Raw genomic sequence first — 17,557 nt, forward strand, 5'->3', positions numbered from 1 at the left:
AAGGACCAAGTCCTCTGGTGGTTCCCCACCCGCTAGGCCTTATAATTGGATGTGCAAAGCCACACACCCTGAGTCTGACATCAGATGCAAGGTGCAGGGACAGTGCTGAGGACAGGGCCCGTCAGAGCCTCCCTTCCTCAGTCAGTGATTTGTGGAATCCCTGACTGGGAGCAATTTTCCCTGCCCTCTCAAGAGGCAGGAAACGGAGCTCCTAGTCAGCCATTCCATGAACTGCTGACTGGGGAAGGGAAGCTCTGCTGGGGCTGATGGGCCCCGTCTTCAGCACTGGCCCCACCCCCTTGCATCTGACCCCTTCTCTCATCCCTCCCCAGTCAGCATTTCATTGAAATGCTGGCTGGGCTTCCCCCCCCAGCATTTCAATGAAACACTGGCTGGGGAGGAGAAGGGCATCCCCATGCTCTCAGCCAGTAAGCACTTCATTCACTGGCTGGATGCAGGAGGGGATGCATTGGCAGCTCCCACAGACCCCAGAGGCCAGGGGACAATCATCCCCCGCCCGCCCCCCCCGCTCCATAGTCCCTATGCCCCTGCTGCAATATTTTTTTTCCATTTTAGGAGTAGTTTACCCATGGCAGCACATTGGCATTTTGGAAGATCAGTTATAATACTTGGATCTACCTGCACCTGTGGTGTGGAGGTGGCTGCAAAGAACGTAGCCATCCTGGGCATGGCCATTTCCCGGTTAGGCGGGCCAAGGCTGGCAGCAACCGATTGTGCTTCCATTGGTGACCATGGCTGAAAGGTAGCAAGGTCTTAATGGTGGGGGCTGCCCCACCAACTGATTAAAGTGCAACTGTAAATCATGGATGCTAAGGGTGCCGCGGAAGAATATTCTTCAGTCTCCAATGTTGAAGGAAAAAGTGTAACAAAAGTTACAAGAAAAACTCCCTTTTCTATTCCCCATTCCAGTTATAAACACAGATATTCTTAACACTTAGCCCCACAGATTAAAAATCCACCCCCCTGCAAAAGGCAGCTTTAGTTTATTAGTAATTAACAATTAAAATTTACAGCACTTGTAAAAAGTTATAGCAGTTTGGAAATCATAGTAGAAATAGCTTAGAAAACGCACGCTTCAGAAAAATTATCACCTGTTCAAATGACTTCAAGCCAAACTCTTTTCCAACTTTCAACAAGTCTTCCAGAATAATTTTTTTGATGTCCTATTGAGATACAAAATGAACAGTGTTACAGAACAGGAGAGAGAAGAGCTGACATCCTAACTAAGAGTTTGCATGAGGAGAACATTTTCACAGGGGAGTCGTTCAGTTATCCCCCTGCTTTCCACTAAAACCACCTGTTCCTCCAGAAAAGATGTACCTGAGGGCTGGGGACTCTCAGGAGCATATTTTCAGGAGCCACAGGCAGCTGCAGGGGGAGAAGGGATAACTGCAGGTCTCCTTTACTCTCCACACGCAGGCAAGAGCTTTCCCCTTGCACAAGTCTTCTTCTGAATGTCAGCTGTTACTGAATTCTGTAGCTTGTGGCCCACATACCCAAGAGCTCTCAGTAGCAGTATATTTCTTAAGCGTGCACGCTCTCTCACACACACACACACACGTGTATTATGTTGCACCAGACCACCTACTTTGTTTTTGCATAGTTCTTCATAGGAACCTCCCAATCCCTTTTTCTTGGCCCAGCTGGCCAACATTTCTGGATCTGGTACCACAATTCCTATTAGGAAAGCCTAAAAACAAATAAGAAAACATGTGTTAATTTGCCTACCCAAAATAATTTTACAATGTCACAAGCTACTTAAGACTCGCATGAAAGAAGAAGAGTGCCCAGGCCAGAGCAGCCTCATCACCAATAGCCTGAGATCACTCATTTTAAAATTGAATACTGCTTTCAATGCATTGGCAAAAAGGTAGTATATACATGCCGTAAATAAAATAAATATATTTCTCATTAAAGAGTGCAGTCATTTAACAACCTATACTACAAAGGGATCATTTTTAAAACATAACATGTAGGACAAAAACGTTTCCTAGCACTGCTTTAGGGTGCAGTGTTACTGAAATGTCACTATGAGCATAGCTAGATTAGTATCAGCCTATCATGGGTAGTAGCTTATTGTGCAGCTCAGAACTACTGCAAACACAAACCTGATTGCTATTCTAACGTATCTATTATTTAAACAATGTGTCCTTTGAGTTAACAGAGAGTCTAGAAACAAATGTTCATCAAAGATTTTATTTGTACATAAGCTCTGTTTAAAAGGCTTAAAGTTTGACATTAGATATTTAAAGTAAACAGATACCTACCTGCAAACTTTCACCGTGGACAAATATCTGGGCAACAGGTTCACTCCTCATATAAACATTCTCTATTTTTTCTGGTGCTATATATTCTCCCTGTGCAAGTTTGAATATATGTTTTTTCCTGTCAATTATCTTCAGAGTTCCATTCTGGGAACCAAAGAGAAGGTTAATCAACTTCTGTTCATAAGAGGCAGTGTTTCTCTTTTCTTATGGCAGGAGCCCAACCCATATCAAGATGTGAAGTCTGGAATACCTTACAGTTCTGCATCAATTTAAAAGTCAGCTTTTCCACGGACAAGTAACATAAGAACAGACCTGCTGGATCAGGCCCAAGACCCATCTAGTCCAGCATCCTATTTCACACAGTGTCCCAGAAAACAAGAGTTTTCTGAATACCTCAGACTAAGGATTCCACTGGATCATGCAATTAGTTTATGGTACCCAGACTTGAAAAGAAAATCTAACATGTGGCAGAGTAAATCCATTCATTGTAGAGTCTTTATTTAATAATGAGAAATAAATCCCTACTTTTCAAATACTGTACACAGTTACCTTTAGAACAGAGAAACCTGCCTGAAAATGTTTCTTGGTTCCAGAACCAGGTAGCCAATGATTTGAGAAACCAATCTAGCTGCAACTGTGACAGATGTGTTCTATCCTCCCCTTAAATTTTAAGTTCAGTGGCATTTAAGCCTGCCAAGAAAGGAGGGCCTGCAATAAAGAAGTGAAGTATCCATTGCTAAAAGGAGCCTAGATTCTCCAAGTTTCAAGCTGTGGACAACCCACAGATGTCTTTACCGGCAACCATTTCCCAACATCTCCAGTGTGCACCCATCCATCTTCATCAAGAACTTCTGCAGTCTTTTGTGGATCCTTCAGATAACCCTTGAACACATTTGGCCCTTTTACGCAAACCTAAAGTAGAATGAGATACATGCTCTGTAAAAACTTCAGACTAAATTCTTCCTATTCTAATGTTAATTTGCTACAGCTAGTGCATCTAACCAAGAGGGGTTCTTTCTTACAATGCCAGTAAAGAAGGAGATTTGAGTAAGAGTATGTGCAGAAACAGGAATTTCCCTGAACCAAATTCAATAGGATACAGATTGTATTACCTTGAATCAACAAACTTTGGGTGAAGTTTGAGACTTAGGACTCCAAACAAAGGGACACTCCTTGGATTTAGAGTGCTACTTACCTCTCCCTCTCCTTTGGCAGCAAAATAATTCATTTCTTCTACATCAACAAGTTTTATGAGATTGCAAGGCATCGGGGCACCAACGTGACCTATTAGTTGAATAAATAATGGCTTTTAAAGTAGGGCAGTGGTACTCATCTCACAAGCTGAGCACACTCCATTTATAATATTAAATCCACACAGGCAGAAATGCCATCTTCAGACTGTATTCTTGATTTTCAGGGCATTTGCTAGTCTCAAGTTTAAAACCTGTGGAGTAGAACTTTCTAAAGAGTATTTGGATCTCTTAAGGTTCCTAGTGCAAAAAACTGCTCATTCAGCTGTGTGCGCTAGGTGCCAAGTGTTCTGTTAAGCCCCCTTGTTAAAAAGAAGAAACACAGTGTTCAAGTTTGCACTCCGGGTTCCAGGCTTTTTTAGACCAGAAGCAAGACCTACTGACTTTCTCCACGATTGCATGGTACACTGGAGGTTGCTCTGCTATCATGGCTATCGCTGACTCCCACTATACCATGCTGGCATATGATATAGAGCCCAACACACGTGTTTACAAAGGGAATATACAGAAAGCACACCCACTAGGACATCCTCTCAGCACATGCTTTTATTATTGGGGGGGGGGGGAGTTGTTCATCTTAATGGCCCTTTTACACATGCTCCAGACATTTGTTTTAAAACGTATCTGGAGTGCTGTGCATCATTCTGCAGGCCTCTTAAGTTTAGAACACTAAGCTGAGAGGTAAATAGATAATACCGTCTTATAGACAGTCACTTGCCTAGGCACATGTGGCAAGGAAAAACTGCAACTTGGCAGGCTTTTTTTAAAAAAATGGGAGGGTGGGGCTTTTTAGACTAGAAGCAAGTACTTTCCCCTATTCCTTCTGTCTCCCTTTTCAGATACCAATATACTATAAGAGACAAGCATTAAACATCCATGGACAGGTTAGCAACTTGGATCAAACTATTTGTAAAGCCACACCTTAATGCCAAACTATAAGACACTTGCAAGACTTAGTCATGTATAAACTGTGAAAGTTCTTGCCAGTTGCTTACAGAGTCAGGTAAGTTTAGACTTCTAGCCTTCTGAAGAAGGCTTGGCACTTTGTTTCTTTAGCAGCATCCTACAACAGGACAGCAAGAACAATTACAAAAGCCCTACCAGCAGTCCAGTCACCAGGTATTGTTAGGGAACATCCAGCTGTGCATTCTGTCTGTCCATAGCCTTCATAGAACTATGAAATTGAACGTACAAGTTAGTCAGAGTTCTTCAGTTAAAATCCTGATCCAAAATTTTATTTTGTTGTTCAACATATGAAGTCAATATATGATGTCTTCCCTCACCCTCAAGTCAGTCATATAGGAATTGCTTTGTAAAATGGTTTGAAGTGGAATTAATCCACTTATATCCCAAGGCTATGAGCAAAGTCTAAAGTTTGTTTATATGCTTAAAAAAGATCTTTTAAATCAAATATATATATCAAACATGCATAGTCACAGTCTAGACTTACCTGACAGCCAAGAGCGGCTCTTAAGAAGGTCAGAACATTTGCGGAAACAGGAGCTGCTCCTGTAATCATTAGCCTTACTTTTCCTCCCAGATTTGCCTGAAATAATAATAAAGTATCCATAACAATTCATTCCAGGAGTAGCAGCAACATACACAATGGATTCACAAGATCATGAAAGATCTTCAAGTTTAACTATTGCTTCAGACTGTGGGTAACAGTTTTCTGCTTTGAATGCTCTCCCATATAAACATCTTCCTGCCTCCAGAAAGCCAGAAAATCAGAAAGAAGGGTTGTACCCTAGCCTTCTTCCTGATGCCCAGATAGTCTATATTCAAGGAAGTATTTACATGAGGGGAACATTCAAACATGCAGCCTCCACCACCACACATCTTTCAGCTGAAGAACTATACCATGTTCTAGGCACTGAGCTCACCATACCATGTTAATGAACTATGCCAAATCTAAGTAATCTTCATGTATGCAAATTTCACACTTCAGAAGTGGGTAAATTTGGATTGCATGGAGAGAACGAAAATGGTCATTGAACCAAAAGCTGTCCTCGCTAAGCCAATGGGAAAACAAAGTTGTGGACAAATCAGAAACTAGATCAAGGAACCTGTCCTGGTATCAGTAGTGAGTCTGAGTGGGTATCTTCAAGTGAAGATAGAAGACAAGAGAACCGAGTTACTTCAGGGAATCAGGAGCCTAGGAGAGTGGAAAGCACTGAAATGGCAGGGCCAGGAGAGACAGAAGGTGGCTGGGAGAAGAAGATCCCAGGCCAAGAGAGCCTTTGCTGTTCTTGACAAAGATCCAGATTATCCTAGGGCTGTTTGATTGCTTTCTGGCTTAAGAGCCTTATGCCACAAGTGAAAATGAACAACTAAGCTGAAGATAAAGCCCTAGAATTGCATATTGATGGCTTTGTTTTAGATCGGGGTGGGCAAACCTGGCCCTTCATCTGTTGTTGAACTGTAACTCCCTTCATTCCCAACCACAAAAAATTGGCTAAATGATGTGCTTTGGTGTATTAGAATCACAAGTCTACTTCTAAACAAGAGTAATCACATGGTATGTCCCCATGACAATTATGCAAGAAGGTCCCATACAAGCTACCCTCCCCACTGACCGGCATTGGTTGCACAGCATCACACAAGGTTCTGTGACCACTGACACATGATCCACTACCAATGGTTATTGGCAATTTGCCTTGGAATGTATTTTATTCACTAACTCAAGTTTCTCTTTCCTATAATAAAGTTATTTTGTTGTGATTTTTTAATATCTTGTCTCTGCTCATCTAAGCCTACCCCACACTCACATAAACCTCATTACCAGGGTTTTAAAAATGGATTATTATCCTAAGGTGGGGTAGATGGTGGCAGCAGGTTTATTCTTCTGTTATTAAAAAGAAGTTGTTGAGGGGTTTGGGGGGGGGGGAATACCCCCTCCGCAACTGCCATAATTTGAAAGAAAAGGGGTTTTTTTCCAAAAGCTGTCTTTCACAATTCTTACCTGTATTTTGCGAAAAATCATTTTATCCCACAGGCTATTATTTCTAATGATGCCACTTCTAAGTTCAGCTTCTTTTCTCTTAGAAGCAAAATCCAATATCCACCGCTTAAATGAAGTATTTGCTTGTCCAAAGATCTGAGGAAAAAGGAGGGTGTTGCTATGATTTGTAGCAGAAGGAATAGGGGATCCTCTGACTTACTGACAACAGTACTGAGGAAGGGCCTTGCTGTATTCATGCTTCTAGCTCAGGTCCACTAAGGACACACAATTAGGTACAAAATGCACTTCTCTGAACTCATTAGGAGGAAAGTGTGGACTTAATTCAGTCTTTCAGGGACTTACTTTATCAAACATTCTGTTCAACAGCCTTGGCACAACTGGGAACACTGTAGGCTGCAAAGTTTTTAAGTCATCCATAAGTAGCCTGATGTCTCCCTGGAAAAATCCTATCCGAGCTCCGTGGCAGAGAATCACACACTGTAGAACAAGACCATAGAGAACATTAACAGCAAGCCTATATGTACAAGTAAAATCTTGATTTGCCCATCTCAAAGGGGGGAAGTTATTTAGAGCACTGGCCTAACTCATTAGAGGTATCCTCCAGATCACATTCTAACTAAGGATGTGCAGAATATTTAGAGCTCTGAACAGCCTGTCTCCTGGTCAGAGTAATAGCTTGTCAGTGTAGCTATAGTTAAAATTAGGGATGTGTAGAACGTTTCGAGCTCGGAACAGCCTGCCTCAAAATGGGCCGTTAGGAGTGTTCCAAACCGAAACAGAACACCCTTCAAATCAACCGTTTGTTCCGACAGAACATTCCAGGCATTTGCGTTCCATTTGGATTGTTAGGAACATTCAAGGCATTTGCATTCCATTCAGAACACAAATACCCAGAACATTCTGTCAGAACAGGTTGAGCTTTTCCCACAGAATGAGCCCTTCATTTGAACCGTTTTGGCTCGGAACACTCCGAATGACCCATTTCGAGACAGGCTGTTCCAAGCTCAAAACATTCTGCACATCCCTAATTTTAACTACAGCTACACTGACAGGCCACCTAATGGTGCAGTGGGGAAATGACTTGATTAGCAAGCCAGAGGTTGCCACTTTGAATCCCCATTGGTATATTTCCCAGACTATGAGAAACACCTATATCGGGCAGCAGTGGTATAGAAAGATGCTGAAAGGCATCATCTCATACTGCGCAGGAAGAGGCAATGGTAAACCTCTCCTGTATTCTACCAGAGACAACCACAGGGCTCTGTGGTCGCCATGAGTCGACATCAACTCAACAGCACACTTTACCTTTTACTTTTACACTGGCAAGCTATTACTCTGACCAGGAGCCTTTACACAGAAAAATTGTGATTTACCGATGCCAAGCACCTCCTTTCTACCAAACACAACTTTTTTGCTTTGCTTGAACCAAAAAATACTCTATTACTGTATTTCAAATCTAATCTTCCTTGAAGCCTTCAGGACCCATCTTTTTAGCCTGGCTTTTAATATGTAGTTTTCATTTTAATCTGCTTTCAAATGGGTTTTTATTTTAATTTTTATGTATTTTTTATTTTAATGTAAACCACTCTGAGCCACTTTAGGAAGGGTGGTATATCAATAGAACAAAAACAGATGTTGCAAATCCTAGTTGAACATTTTATAACAGTGTCAGGAGAGCAAATGGCATCTTATAACCATCTCCTTCACAGATTCAGACTTACTTTCTTCTTTAGAACTGTGGTTCAACCACTGTTCATCATGCCAATCTTCCAATGTGCTGTCAAGTGACATGTTATGTAGTTAGCATGAGCCTATTGAGAAGTATTTATGCTTAGTGAAGTTTCTGTCTGTATACCTGTACAGCTTGCATTATGGGTTTCAGTGTGTAGCTATTTATATTAGAGGGATAAGGAAGTGAGGTAACTATCAAATACCTTGAGAGATTATATGCAAGTCTTAATGCATCCTTAGTTATTTGTTGATCTCAGTAGGACTAAGAAGCTTGGTCAACTCAATGTACCATCGGGTTGTATCTGGTGGGCCACTGTGCAAAACAGGATGCTGGACTAGATGGGCCTGATCCAGCAGGCCTGTTCTTATGTTACCAAAAGGGCAACACCCTAATTCAGGTTAAGCTGCCAAGTACATCTCTTTTGATGTACTTGATGTGTGCAGGGAACAAGATAAACCAAGATGAAGACTGAAATATGCCTGCTACAATTTTTAATGGAAGTGTCTGACTTTGGCTTGCAACAAGTACCTCTGCTTTGTTCTCAAAAGCAGGATTCTTGAACCAAAATGACTTCTCACCATTTAAAAAGTTAATTCCTAGCAGAATATGAAACCGGATGCTCAGTGTTGTACTATGTCATCTCTGCACTGTTTGTTTGAGATGTTTACTAGAAATCTTAGATTAGATTAGGACAGGGGGTCCCAACCTATGGTACTCCAGATATTGCTGAACTACAACTCCCATCATCCCTAGCTACCATTTATTTGTGGCCAGGGATGATGGGAGTTGTAGTTCAGCAACATGTGGAGTACCACAGGTTGGGAACAGTGTTCCCTCTAACAGGGATCCCCGGATGTTGTTGACTACAACTCCTAGAATCCTCAGCTATAATGGCTTTTGCTTGGGGAGTCTGGGAGTTGTAGTCAACAACATCTGGGAATCTCTGTTAGAGGGAACACTGGTTGGGAACCCCAGATTAGGGCCTGAAAGTATACCAATTTACAGAATACTAAGCACTTCAAGCGACCGTTCCTCTACAAATACAAGGAAGTCGGCTTACTTGTTACAGGCAGGCAAATGTTGTTCCCCATTCCTTAGAAGAGAGACTTACCTGGACTATTCTTTCAAACATATGTGCAAGGGGCAAAAAGGAAATGTGTGTGTCGCTGGGATTCATTACATAGCCACTCTGCAAAAAGAGGAGACTATTTAATAGTTACATAAAACACTCAGATGCCTACCTCTACAATTCTCTCAAACATATGAGCCAGAGGCAAGAAGGAGATTAAGGTATCTTCTGTACAAGGAAAAACTGCTTTCTGTCAAAGCAAGCACCAGTAAGAGGAAAGAGGAAAAATCAGTTAGGCAAGAATCAACATTTAAGATGATGATTTATACAGTGCAAGAACCAACAACCATAGCTTTCAACTCTAGGGCAACCCAAATTCAACTCCTTCTTGGTCACTATTAGCCTTGAAGTTTGGAAAGATCTGGAATGGTGTACATTTAATTTTTGTTTGGTTGCCAGTGTTGAGATGCCACTATTCCCTCCTGCATTCAACATGGAAGACAGTTTGTCATGTTCATGCTGATTAAAAACAGAAGCAGAACATAGAATGAGCAAAGCCAGTAGAAAGTATGCAAGAACATATTGGACACAAGCCAGAGTCAATCCTAGGCCTATAATTCATTAGGGTGGTCTGGCACACTGGTTTCTATACTACATGGTATAGGTATGTGGCCAACTTAGTGAACAAGTGCTTCAAGTGTCTAACCTGAAATACCCATTGCATCTGTTTATTAGACAAATAGCATGCTTTTCAGCCACTGTTCTCAAAGCAGCTTACAATAAAAATAAAGATAATATTTCAAAATTAAAGTGATAAAGTTGATGTTGACTACTTTAGCTCTTTGGACAAGGATAGCACACCTTCCTTGGTAACTGTGTTCCAGTATAAACTGGATAAAGTTGTAAGCCTACACATAGCACACTACTGTTTAATATGGTCCACAAAGGCACCTTCAACACTGACAATGGCAAATTGCTTGTGCTCTAGCAGCTGTAATTTAGTATATATAATTTAATTTAGGTATAATATAGATATATAGACCTATATATCTTGGTATATATTCTATAGATGCTTTAAGACTATATAATTTTTGCTACTTCAGAGAAAACCTCTTAAGTACTCATCATCCTCTCACTTCAATTGTACAACATTTCTGTCTAATGTTTGAGGTTTCTCACACAGGCATTCTCTCATGATCACGTTTCACTGCAACTGGTGCATTCTGCATCAGAACCGAGTTGGAGATATATGGAACCAATGTGCATATCTTCTGGATAAAGTAGTGGTTGCTCAAATCATACACACACTACTGTCACACTGTGAATGTCACCACATTATCTTAGGGCAGCAAGCAGGCAGCATTGAGATGTGGATCTTTGGGCTAGGAGCCTCAAAACATCCACTTTTTACTCCAGCCAGTACTTGTAGAGGAATATTTCAAAGTTGTCCACATTTCCCAGTACAGCTGTCATAGCTCAAATATGTGTCCATCATTAATCTTTGGCTATGGACAACTATGTTAAAATAAAAGGCAGTCCTGAGTTTAAGTTGCAAGCAAAACTAGATCAGCATGAAGAAGTTTATAATCTGAAATGCTAAATGTGAATATTAGAATTAGAGGGTTGGAATGACCCACATAATCCACCAAGTATATTATGTGCACAAGCAGAAGGCAGAACGCAAAGAGATACAGGTGGACCTCGTTATCCACAAGGGTTCCTTTCTCCACTACAACTGTGGATAATGGAACTGCGGATAATGAGGCATTGTGACAATGGGAATGGGGGAAGGGTGGAGTTAGGTTCCTGGAGGCTGGAGGAAAGGGTGAAAAAAAATCGAAATCAAGTGCCCTACCATGCTCTGCAGGTCTCCAGCTGTCCAGGAATGCCCCCCCTCCATCCCAAATCAGCCATTTCCCCATGAAAAATCACAGAGAAAATGTTTTTAACAAGTGAGCCACAAAATGGCTCCTTTTCTCAAAGTGCTGGCCAGAAATGACCTCTGAGGTCATTTCCGGCCACCCAAAAAACTGCAGATACATGGATTTTAACCCTTTTGTATCCGCAGATATTGAGGTCAGGTGCCTAATCCCCGACTGCAGATACGTGGAACTGCGTATAGCGGTACTGTGATTAACAAGGCCCACCTATACACCAAAGCAGATATCTGCAGACAAAAGATACCTTAGTTTAAAAAACAATACCAGCCTGATCACAGAATGCAGGCTGTTATTTTCAACAGAACAAACTGAAACCAATCCTTCATACAACCTCAACTCCATTTAATATAGGATATTTTCAAGCAACAAAATAAAGTAATTTCTCTGTAACCCTGGAGAAGTTTAATTAAACATGCTTTTTGCTCCCCACTGCCAATCCAACCCAACCAAATTCTTAACTAAGCTTGTTAAAGACTATAGTCTGCATGCAGACTACTGCATATAGAGCATAGTGGAAGTGGTTACTCAAGTACCCATAATCTGGTTAACCAAAATACTAACACATTTATAGGTTTGTCCACATACGTGCCTGGAACAAATCTCACTTCATCCACGAGTCACAAAGGCCTTAGGCAAGGCACTCGACACCATCTCACTTCCCATTATTAAACAGCAGGATATTATTGGCCTACCTTGTATTATTTCACTAATCCTTACAGCACTGTGCATTAAGTACTAGAACACTCAAGACAAATGCTATAGATATGCCAAGTACTAGAAATGAGACACACCTGTGTTATAGCAGTCAGCCTCATTTCTGGTACACCTTGTGATTAATGTGAGTGAGCCAGCAGGATAGGGTGTGTGATAAGCCCTACAAGAATGAAGATTAACTACTGAAGCTGCACAGGCAAGATTAATGCTTATGCCTTGTGGGTTAGGGTAATAGTATTTAATATATTTTTTAAATGCTAGCAGCACTATTAAAGTTGTGTGCAGGAACATAATATTGGAACGGAGAATATTGTTTGTCTCCCTGCTGCCACAAAGTTAGAAGCGCAAATTGCATTTGTCTGGCTCCAAGCTGAGTTTTGTTAGACTGGGTTTTAGAATTAAATAGTTTTATATTGTAAAAGGTTTAAGTGCTTCCTTTCTAAGCAAACTACACTCCAGGGTCTTGAAGCTTTTAATCTGGAAACCTTACCTCTGTAACTTTCACAAATGCCGACATATTGCTCACAATATTTTGGTGAGTTAACATTGCTCCTTTAGGGTTTCCTAAAAGGAAAAAAGGTGTTAAGATGTGCAATAGTGAAGGCCAATAGACATTTTCAGTTTCTAAATAAACACCTCTTTAATCATGAGATTTAAAAAGAATCCAGGAAGTAATCCTACTTACTTCCTAATCCTACTTACTTAAGGAAATTTTATTTCCTTTACCAGGAGACAGATTTACTTCAAGGACTGCAAAACGTCCTTTCCCCACAATATTTATTATCTCTCTCTCTCAAAGACCAGGATACACCTGAACTCTTTATGCTCTACCAAATGTTGGCCTTGTAACAGTTAAGAATCAGTTTTTAGGATATTAAAGCAACTTTTCTATATTACAAAGTAAATTGTCTGCTTCAAAATTTTAAGTGTATGTTCAAAGGGCAGCCTATTACATGAATACCTTCCAATTAATTTAACAAGGACTAACAAACACATTTCCTAAGTTTCCGCAACGTGTAATTTAAAGAAAACCACCCTTCCCCTCCAGACAGATTTTGCTCCCACAGTACAGGATTTAATTTCAAGGGAAGCATACCTGTAGTTCCACTGGTGAAACAAACTATGGCTAGATCTTCTGGTTTTGGAAGCTAAGAACAAAATATTACGCATCATTATTCAGGCTTCAAATATGCAGCGTAAGATTTTTATTTATTTATAGCTAAAAATGTGACATATTAGAAAGCTGCATAGTACTTACTACAGGCTTGTGCCTCTGGGCTCTTCCCAGTGCCTTTTTTAAAAGAAGAGGGAGAAACAGTGAGTTAGACAGGAAAACATTAGCTCTAGAAAGAAAACTATCTATATGGATTTCCAGAGTTCTTCTGGAGCTACAAAAATTAACACTTTTCATTTAACTAGTTTCTAACCAAGACTAACATTACTTGGAAACAACACTCATCCAGCCATTATTTGTAAGAGCTTGAACATTTTAAGTGCCTTAAACACTCTCACCCGCACAGAACAAGAGCCCCACTAATAAATATGTGAACTTTGGCACAATAACCCAATTTCAAGTTTTTGAAGCTAGGAGAGGGTTATATTCTGTCTAAGATTAAGTCTATAGATGCCAGTCTTCCCTCTCACCCAGTGAACTAGGATTGGCAATACTTTCAGTGGCAACACTATAAATTATGTCTGATCACTTCCAAATGACATCAGTTCAAGTGAGTTCTAGACCAGCACTAATTCCAAAGAAAGTGATGATTTCAACATTAACTATTAAAGAAGTGCAAGTTCCCTCATTGTGGGAAGCAAGATGTACACTGATGGAACTGCATCTGGCGCAGTATTCCCTCTAGAAGGGATCCCCAGATGTTGTTGACTACAACTCCCAGAATCCTCAGCTATAATGGCTTTTCCTTGGGGATTCTGGGAATTGTAGTCAACAACGTCTGGGAATCCATTAGAGGGAACACTGATATGGAGATCCCTGCCTAACATTTTAGCTTGGTGCATAGGATAAACAAGCAGTTTTAAATTGAGCCACTTTCTCCAAGGAACCTCTTCAGTGCTGCTACTTGTCTAGCAGTCATGAATGGCTGTGGCTACTGCAGCCACATTTTTGGATGATAATAAGCAAGATAGCAGCAGCAGATTTGTAGCTGTTCTACATTTGACTGGTGACAACCCTAGTCCTGAAGGTACCCCTGAGAACTAAGCCAAGATTTCCAAGTGCAATAATTACAAGGTTACTATTGTCAGCCAAAGATGGGTTAATCAAAAACAGTCTAAGCAACAGTAAGCATTAGATATTGGTCACTTTGAAGCTGGGTATCGTTTCATGCCATGGGGTGCAGATATTAAGATTCTCACTGGAGTACTATGCCGCAAAAGCCTGACATATTAAATATCAATTTGTGTGCAAGACTACTAGCCCTTTGTTGCAGTGGCTGCCTTATGAACTAGACTCCCACTTTATCTGAACACATACCAAGTGCAGTTCTTTTAGAATTAACACAACCTTTGTCATACTGGTTGTGTATCTTTAATCTTGGCAAATGTTTTAAAACCTAGTATTATGAAATGCCAACAGCGATTTGTTAACCAGCCAGGAGGTTCAGTCTTTACACAGAGTCTAAACTTTATCCTTCACTCCGTTGGTCAAAGATCAGTGTTTTGCAAGCAGCTGAACTTTTACTTTCCTACCCCAAAGACTACATTTAGCTTTATATTAGCAATACCTCCTGTGTTTACCTCAATTTCTTTCATGCTGACAACATCCACTCCACATTTCTTTCCACGGGCCACAAGATCACTGTCAAAGGGATCCATGATCACAATCGTTTTGAGGACTGACATTTCTCCCTTCTCTGTGCTTTCCAACAGAAGCTTTGCCTTTTCAGGCTTGTCACAAAAAACCAATGTGATGTCAGCTAAATTAGGAGAGAGGAGGAAAAGACATTCAACATTTGGTTAATTAGAACCAGTTTAACTTTTGACAGGGTCCAGTCAATTATTTCTTCATGAAAGAATGATGCAGCCAAGGTTGGAAGTAATTGGCACATAGTACACTTAAGCTGACATTTTACTTTGCTGCAGAGATCTTTCTGTAGGGCCCAGTGGGGTAGCCAGAAGAAAGCTACTCAAACTGCTGCTTCTCCCAAATAGCGATGTGCACGGAACCCTTTATGGGCCTCCAAATCCGCCAGTTCAAAGGCAGAAGGTTAACTCTAAGGGTGGGAAAGGGTGCACCTACCCCTGCATCCTCTACCTCCCTGCCACCCCATTGCCTCCTTGGTCCCTATGTCAGCAGAAGTACCTGACGCACCTGTGTATGTCGGTGCACGCACACGTGCCGACGCATACAGGCGCATCGGGTACTTCTGCTGATGTAGGGACCAAAGAGGCAATGGGGCAGCAGGGAGGTATGCTGCCATCCCAACGATCCCTTTGCAAACAGAGCATCAGTGGGGGGGAAGCAGAGGGAGGAGAAAGTGCACCCTCCCCTGCCCCTAAAGTCAATCCCACCTCCACCTTCTAACTTCCCCCACCCAGTTCTGTGCACATCTCTACTCCCAAACCAGTTTAGCTCATACAGGGACTGCTGGAATCTCTAGACTCTAGCGAGTCCACATATTTCCTTAGGTAGCAGAGGTTACTTGATCCTAGTCCTTAAGAGCCTGTTTTCAAAAGAATTCTGCAAAAACATTTGCAATTGCAAAGTTGCTTGTAGTCCATGATATCTGGGTCCTACTAGAGGCTCTTCAGCAAAATAATAATGAAAGTATTGCAGATTCCGGTATTCAGTTGAGGAACTCAGAACATACCTTTGTTTACAATATAAGTGATTGCCTCAGTTCCAAGGGTGTCATAGAGGGGTACAGCCACTAGTGAGTAAGTGTAGCATCCTTGTTCAATGATCACCCACTGCAAGAGAAGCAGCATTAGTGTAGTGTTTATTTGCCAAGCATCCACAACCGACTCGTCTGGTTCAGAAGTTTTCTAACAGAAATTCAAGTTTGGAAATCCCTGTTTCAAGCCATCAGTGCTTGTTTTAAAAGCAAGCTGTTGCCATCAACTGAAGTATGTGACAGTGAAGACTGTTGCAAGAAAGACTTGTTTTTTTGTAGCAAACGTGGTTGCCACCACATTTTGGCCACTAGCTTGAATGGCTTTAAGCAGGGCTTAGACAAACTCATGGAGGACAGGTCTCTCGATGGCTGCCAGTCCTGATGGCTACAGGCTACCCTCCATGTTCAGAGGCAGGATGCTTCTGAATATCAGTTGAAGAGCTAGGAATGGAAGCAGCAGGAGAGTGGGCATGCCTTCCTCTCCTGGTTGTATGGCTTCCCAAGGCATCCGGTAAGCCACTGTGTGAAACATGGTGCTAGACTAGATAGGCTTTGGGCCTGATTCAGTTCTTATGTCACAAATATATTCACTCCTTTAAATGTCAGAGTGCGCATGTCTGCTAAACCTGGCCCAATCAGGCTTCCCAGATACATGGGTAATATCCATCCATTTAGTTTGCTGCAGAAAGATAATCTAATATCTTTTTATTGTAAAGCACCCAGAGACGCAAGTTTAAGGTGGTGTACAAATATAATTAATTAATATAAATAAAAATGTGTGTGTGTGCGTGCACACACACACAGCTCTAAGAAGAAGTTGGTATTTTAGATTTACAACATGTTAAATTTATATTCAAAGCCAGATAAGCTTTATGGCAATCAGATAGTATTTTTATAAAAGTAAACCGAATGCTATCTTCTGTATGAAGTGGTGACTACAAAAGATGCTCAAAAGATTACACCACTTTCTCTTCAGGAGTTAGACAGGACCTACACCAAGTTTCTTATAGAGTTTTTGTTCAGCAGCAGGGTACATGCAGCATAATCCTATGCACGTTTATTTGAAAATAAGTACCACTATGCTTGTGATGAGATGAGGTTTGATACATGTTTAAAGAATGTACAGTGCTATATGATCATTTGGGTTTGGAACATTATCTGGGTAACAACATATTCTTAAACCCGAAACTAAGAATCCAACAGAGAAAAGCCCTGCAGCCAAGACTAGGAAACGCCCCCACCGCCGGGGAGAGCAGGGGGACAATTTAAAAATGCTCAATTAGAAAGCAGTTAGAGTTCAGTTGTTGAAGTGAGCACTTGGAACTAAAGTTTCACTGTGTAGAAGGTTCTGATGTACAGCCTAGTCAGAAGGCTGGCGGGAGAGAACAGAGTAATGCTCTGTGTAATATATGTTTAAAGAGGATCAGCTGCATGAGCCGTGAAGAGAAACAGTTTAAAAACAAAGATTCTTATGAAAGTTGTACATACCTGAAGTGTGTGAAAAGCTTCTACAACAGTCAAAACAGCTCTTAACTAAGCAAGTAAGCTACCCTACTGCCCAAGTAGAGAACCAAGCTAACATCAGAACTTAAAATACACTTCTATTTTATTTATCTTTGAAGAATCTGTAACACTGTCTGTACCACCCATGCCTACAACACCATGTTACCTCATCAGAAAACCATTATATAGTTGGATACTGTGAATCCTGTAAAGTCATACAGAGAATTTAAATGGTGGCAACGAAATAA

The 17,557-nt window shown here is 41.1% G+C and overlaps 1 protein-coding gene across 4 annotated transcripts in view; it reads right to left on the reverse strand.

Annotated features, from left to right (window-relative positions):
* ACSL1 (acyl-CoA synthetase long chain family member 1) overlaps positions 1-17,557 on the reverse strand; it is a 63,894-nt gene that overhangs the window by 1,574 nt on the left and 44,763 nt on the right. For 3 of the 4 annotated variants that reach the window (XM_053257885.1, XM_053257886.1, XM_053257887.1), the window contains exons 6-20: positions 15,783-15,882; positions 14,710-14,888; positions 13,214-13,246; positions 13,052-13,103; positions 12,446-12,519; positions 9,474-9,551; positions 6,843-6,977; positions 6,501-6,635; positions 4,989-5,084; positions 4,640-4,712; positions 3,484-3,572; positions 3,084-3,200; positions 2,289-2,432; positions 1,610-1,711; positions 1,113-1,184 (exon numbers count right to left, since the gene is read on the reverse strand). In XM_053257885.1, coding sequence (XP_053113860.1) covers positions 1,113-1,184; positions 1,610-1,711; positions 2,289-2,432; positions 3,084-3,200; positions 3,484-3,572; positions 4,640-4,712; positions 4,989-5,084; positions 6,501-6,635; positions 6,843-6,977; positions 9,474-9,551; positions 12,446-12,519; positions 13,052-13,103; positions 13,214-13,246; positions 14,710-14,888; positions 15,783-15,882 — 1,479 coding nt within the window. Of the gene's footprint in view, positions 1-1,112; positions 1,185-1,609; positions 1,712-2,288; positions 2,433-3,083; positions 3,201-3,483; positions 3,573-4,639; positions 4,713-4,988; positions 5,085-6,500; positions 6,636-6,842; positions 6,978-9,343; positions 9,422-9,473; positions 9,552-12,445; positions 12,520-13,051; positions 13,104-13,213; positions 13,247-14,709; positions 14,889-15,782; positions 15,883-17,557 lie in introns of all 4 variants that reach the window. The other variant, XM_053257884.1, reaches the window with a different exon arrangement.

The sequence above is a fragment of the Hemicordylus capensis genome, chromosome 5, assembly GCF_027244095.1.
Source record: "Hemicordylus capensis ecotype Gifberg chromosome 5, rHemCap1.1.pri, whole genome shotgun sequence".
NCBI classification, from domain to species: domain Eukaryota; kingdom Metazoa; phylum Chordata; class Lepidosauria; order Squamata; family Cordylidae; genus Hemicordylus; species Hemicordylus capensis.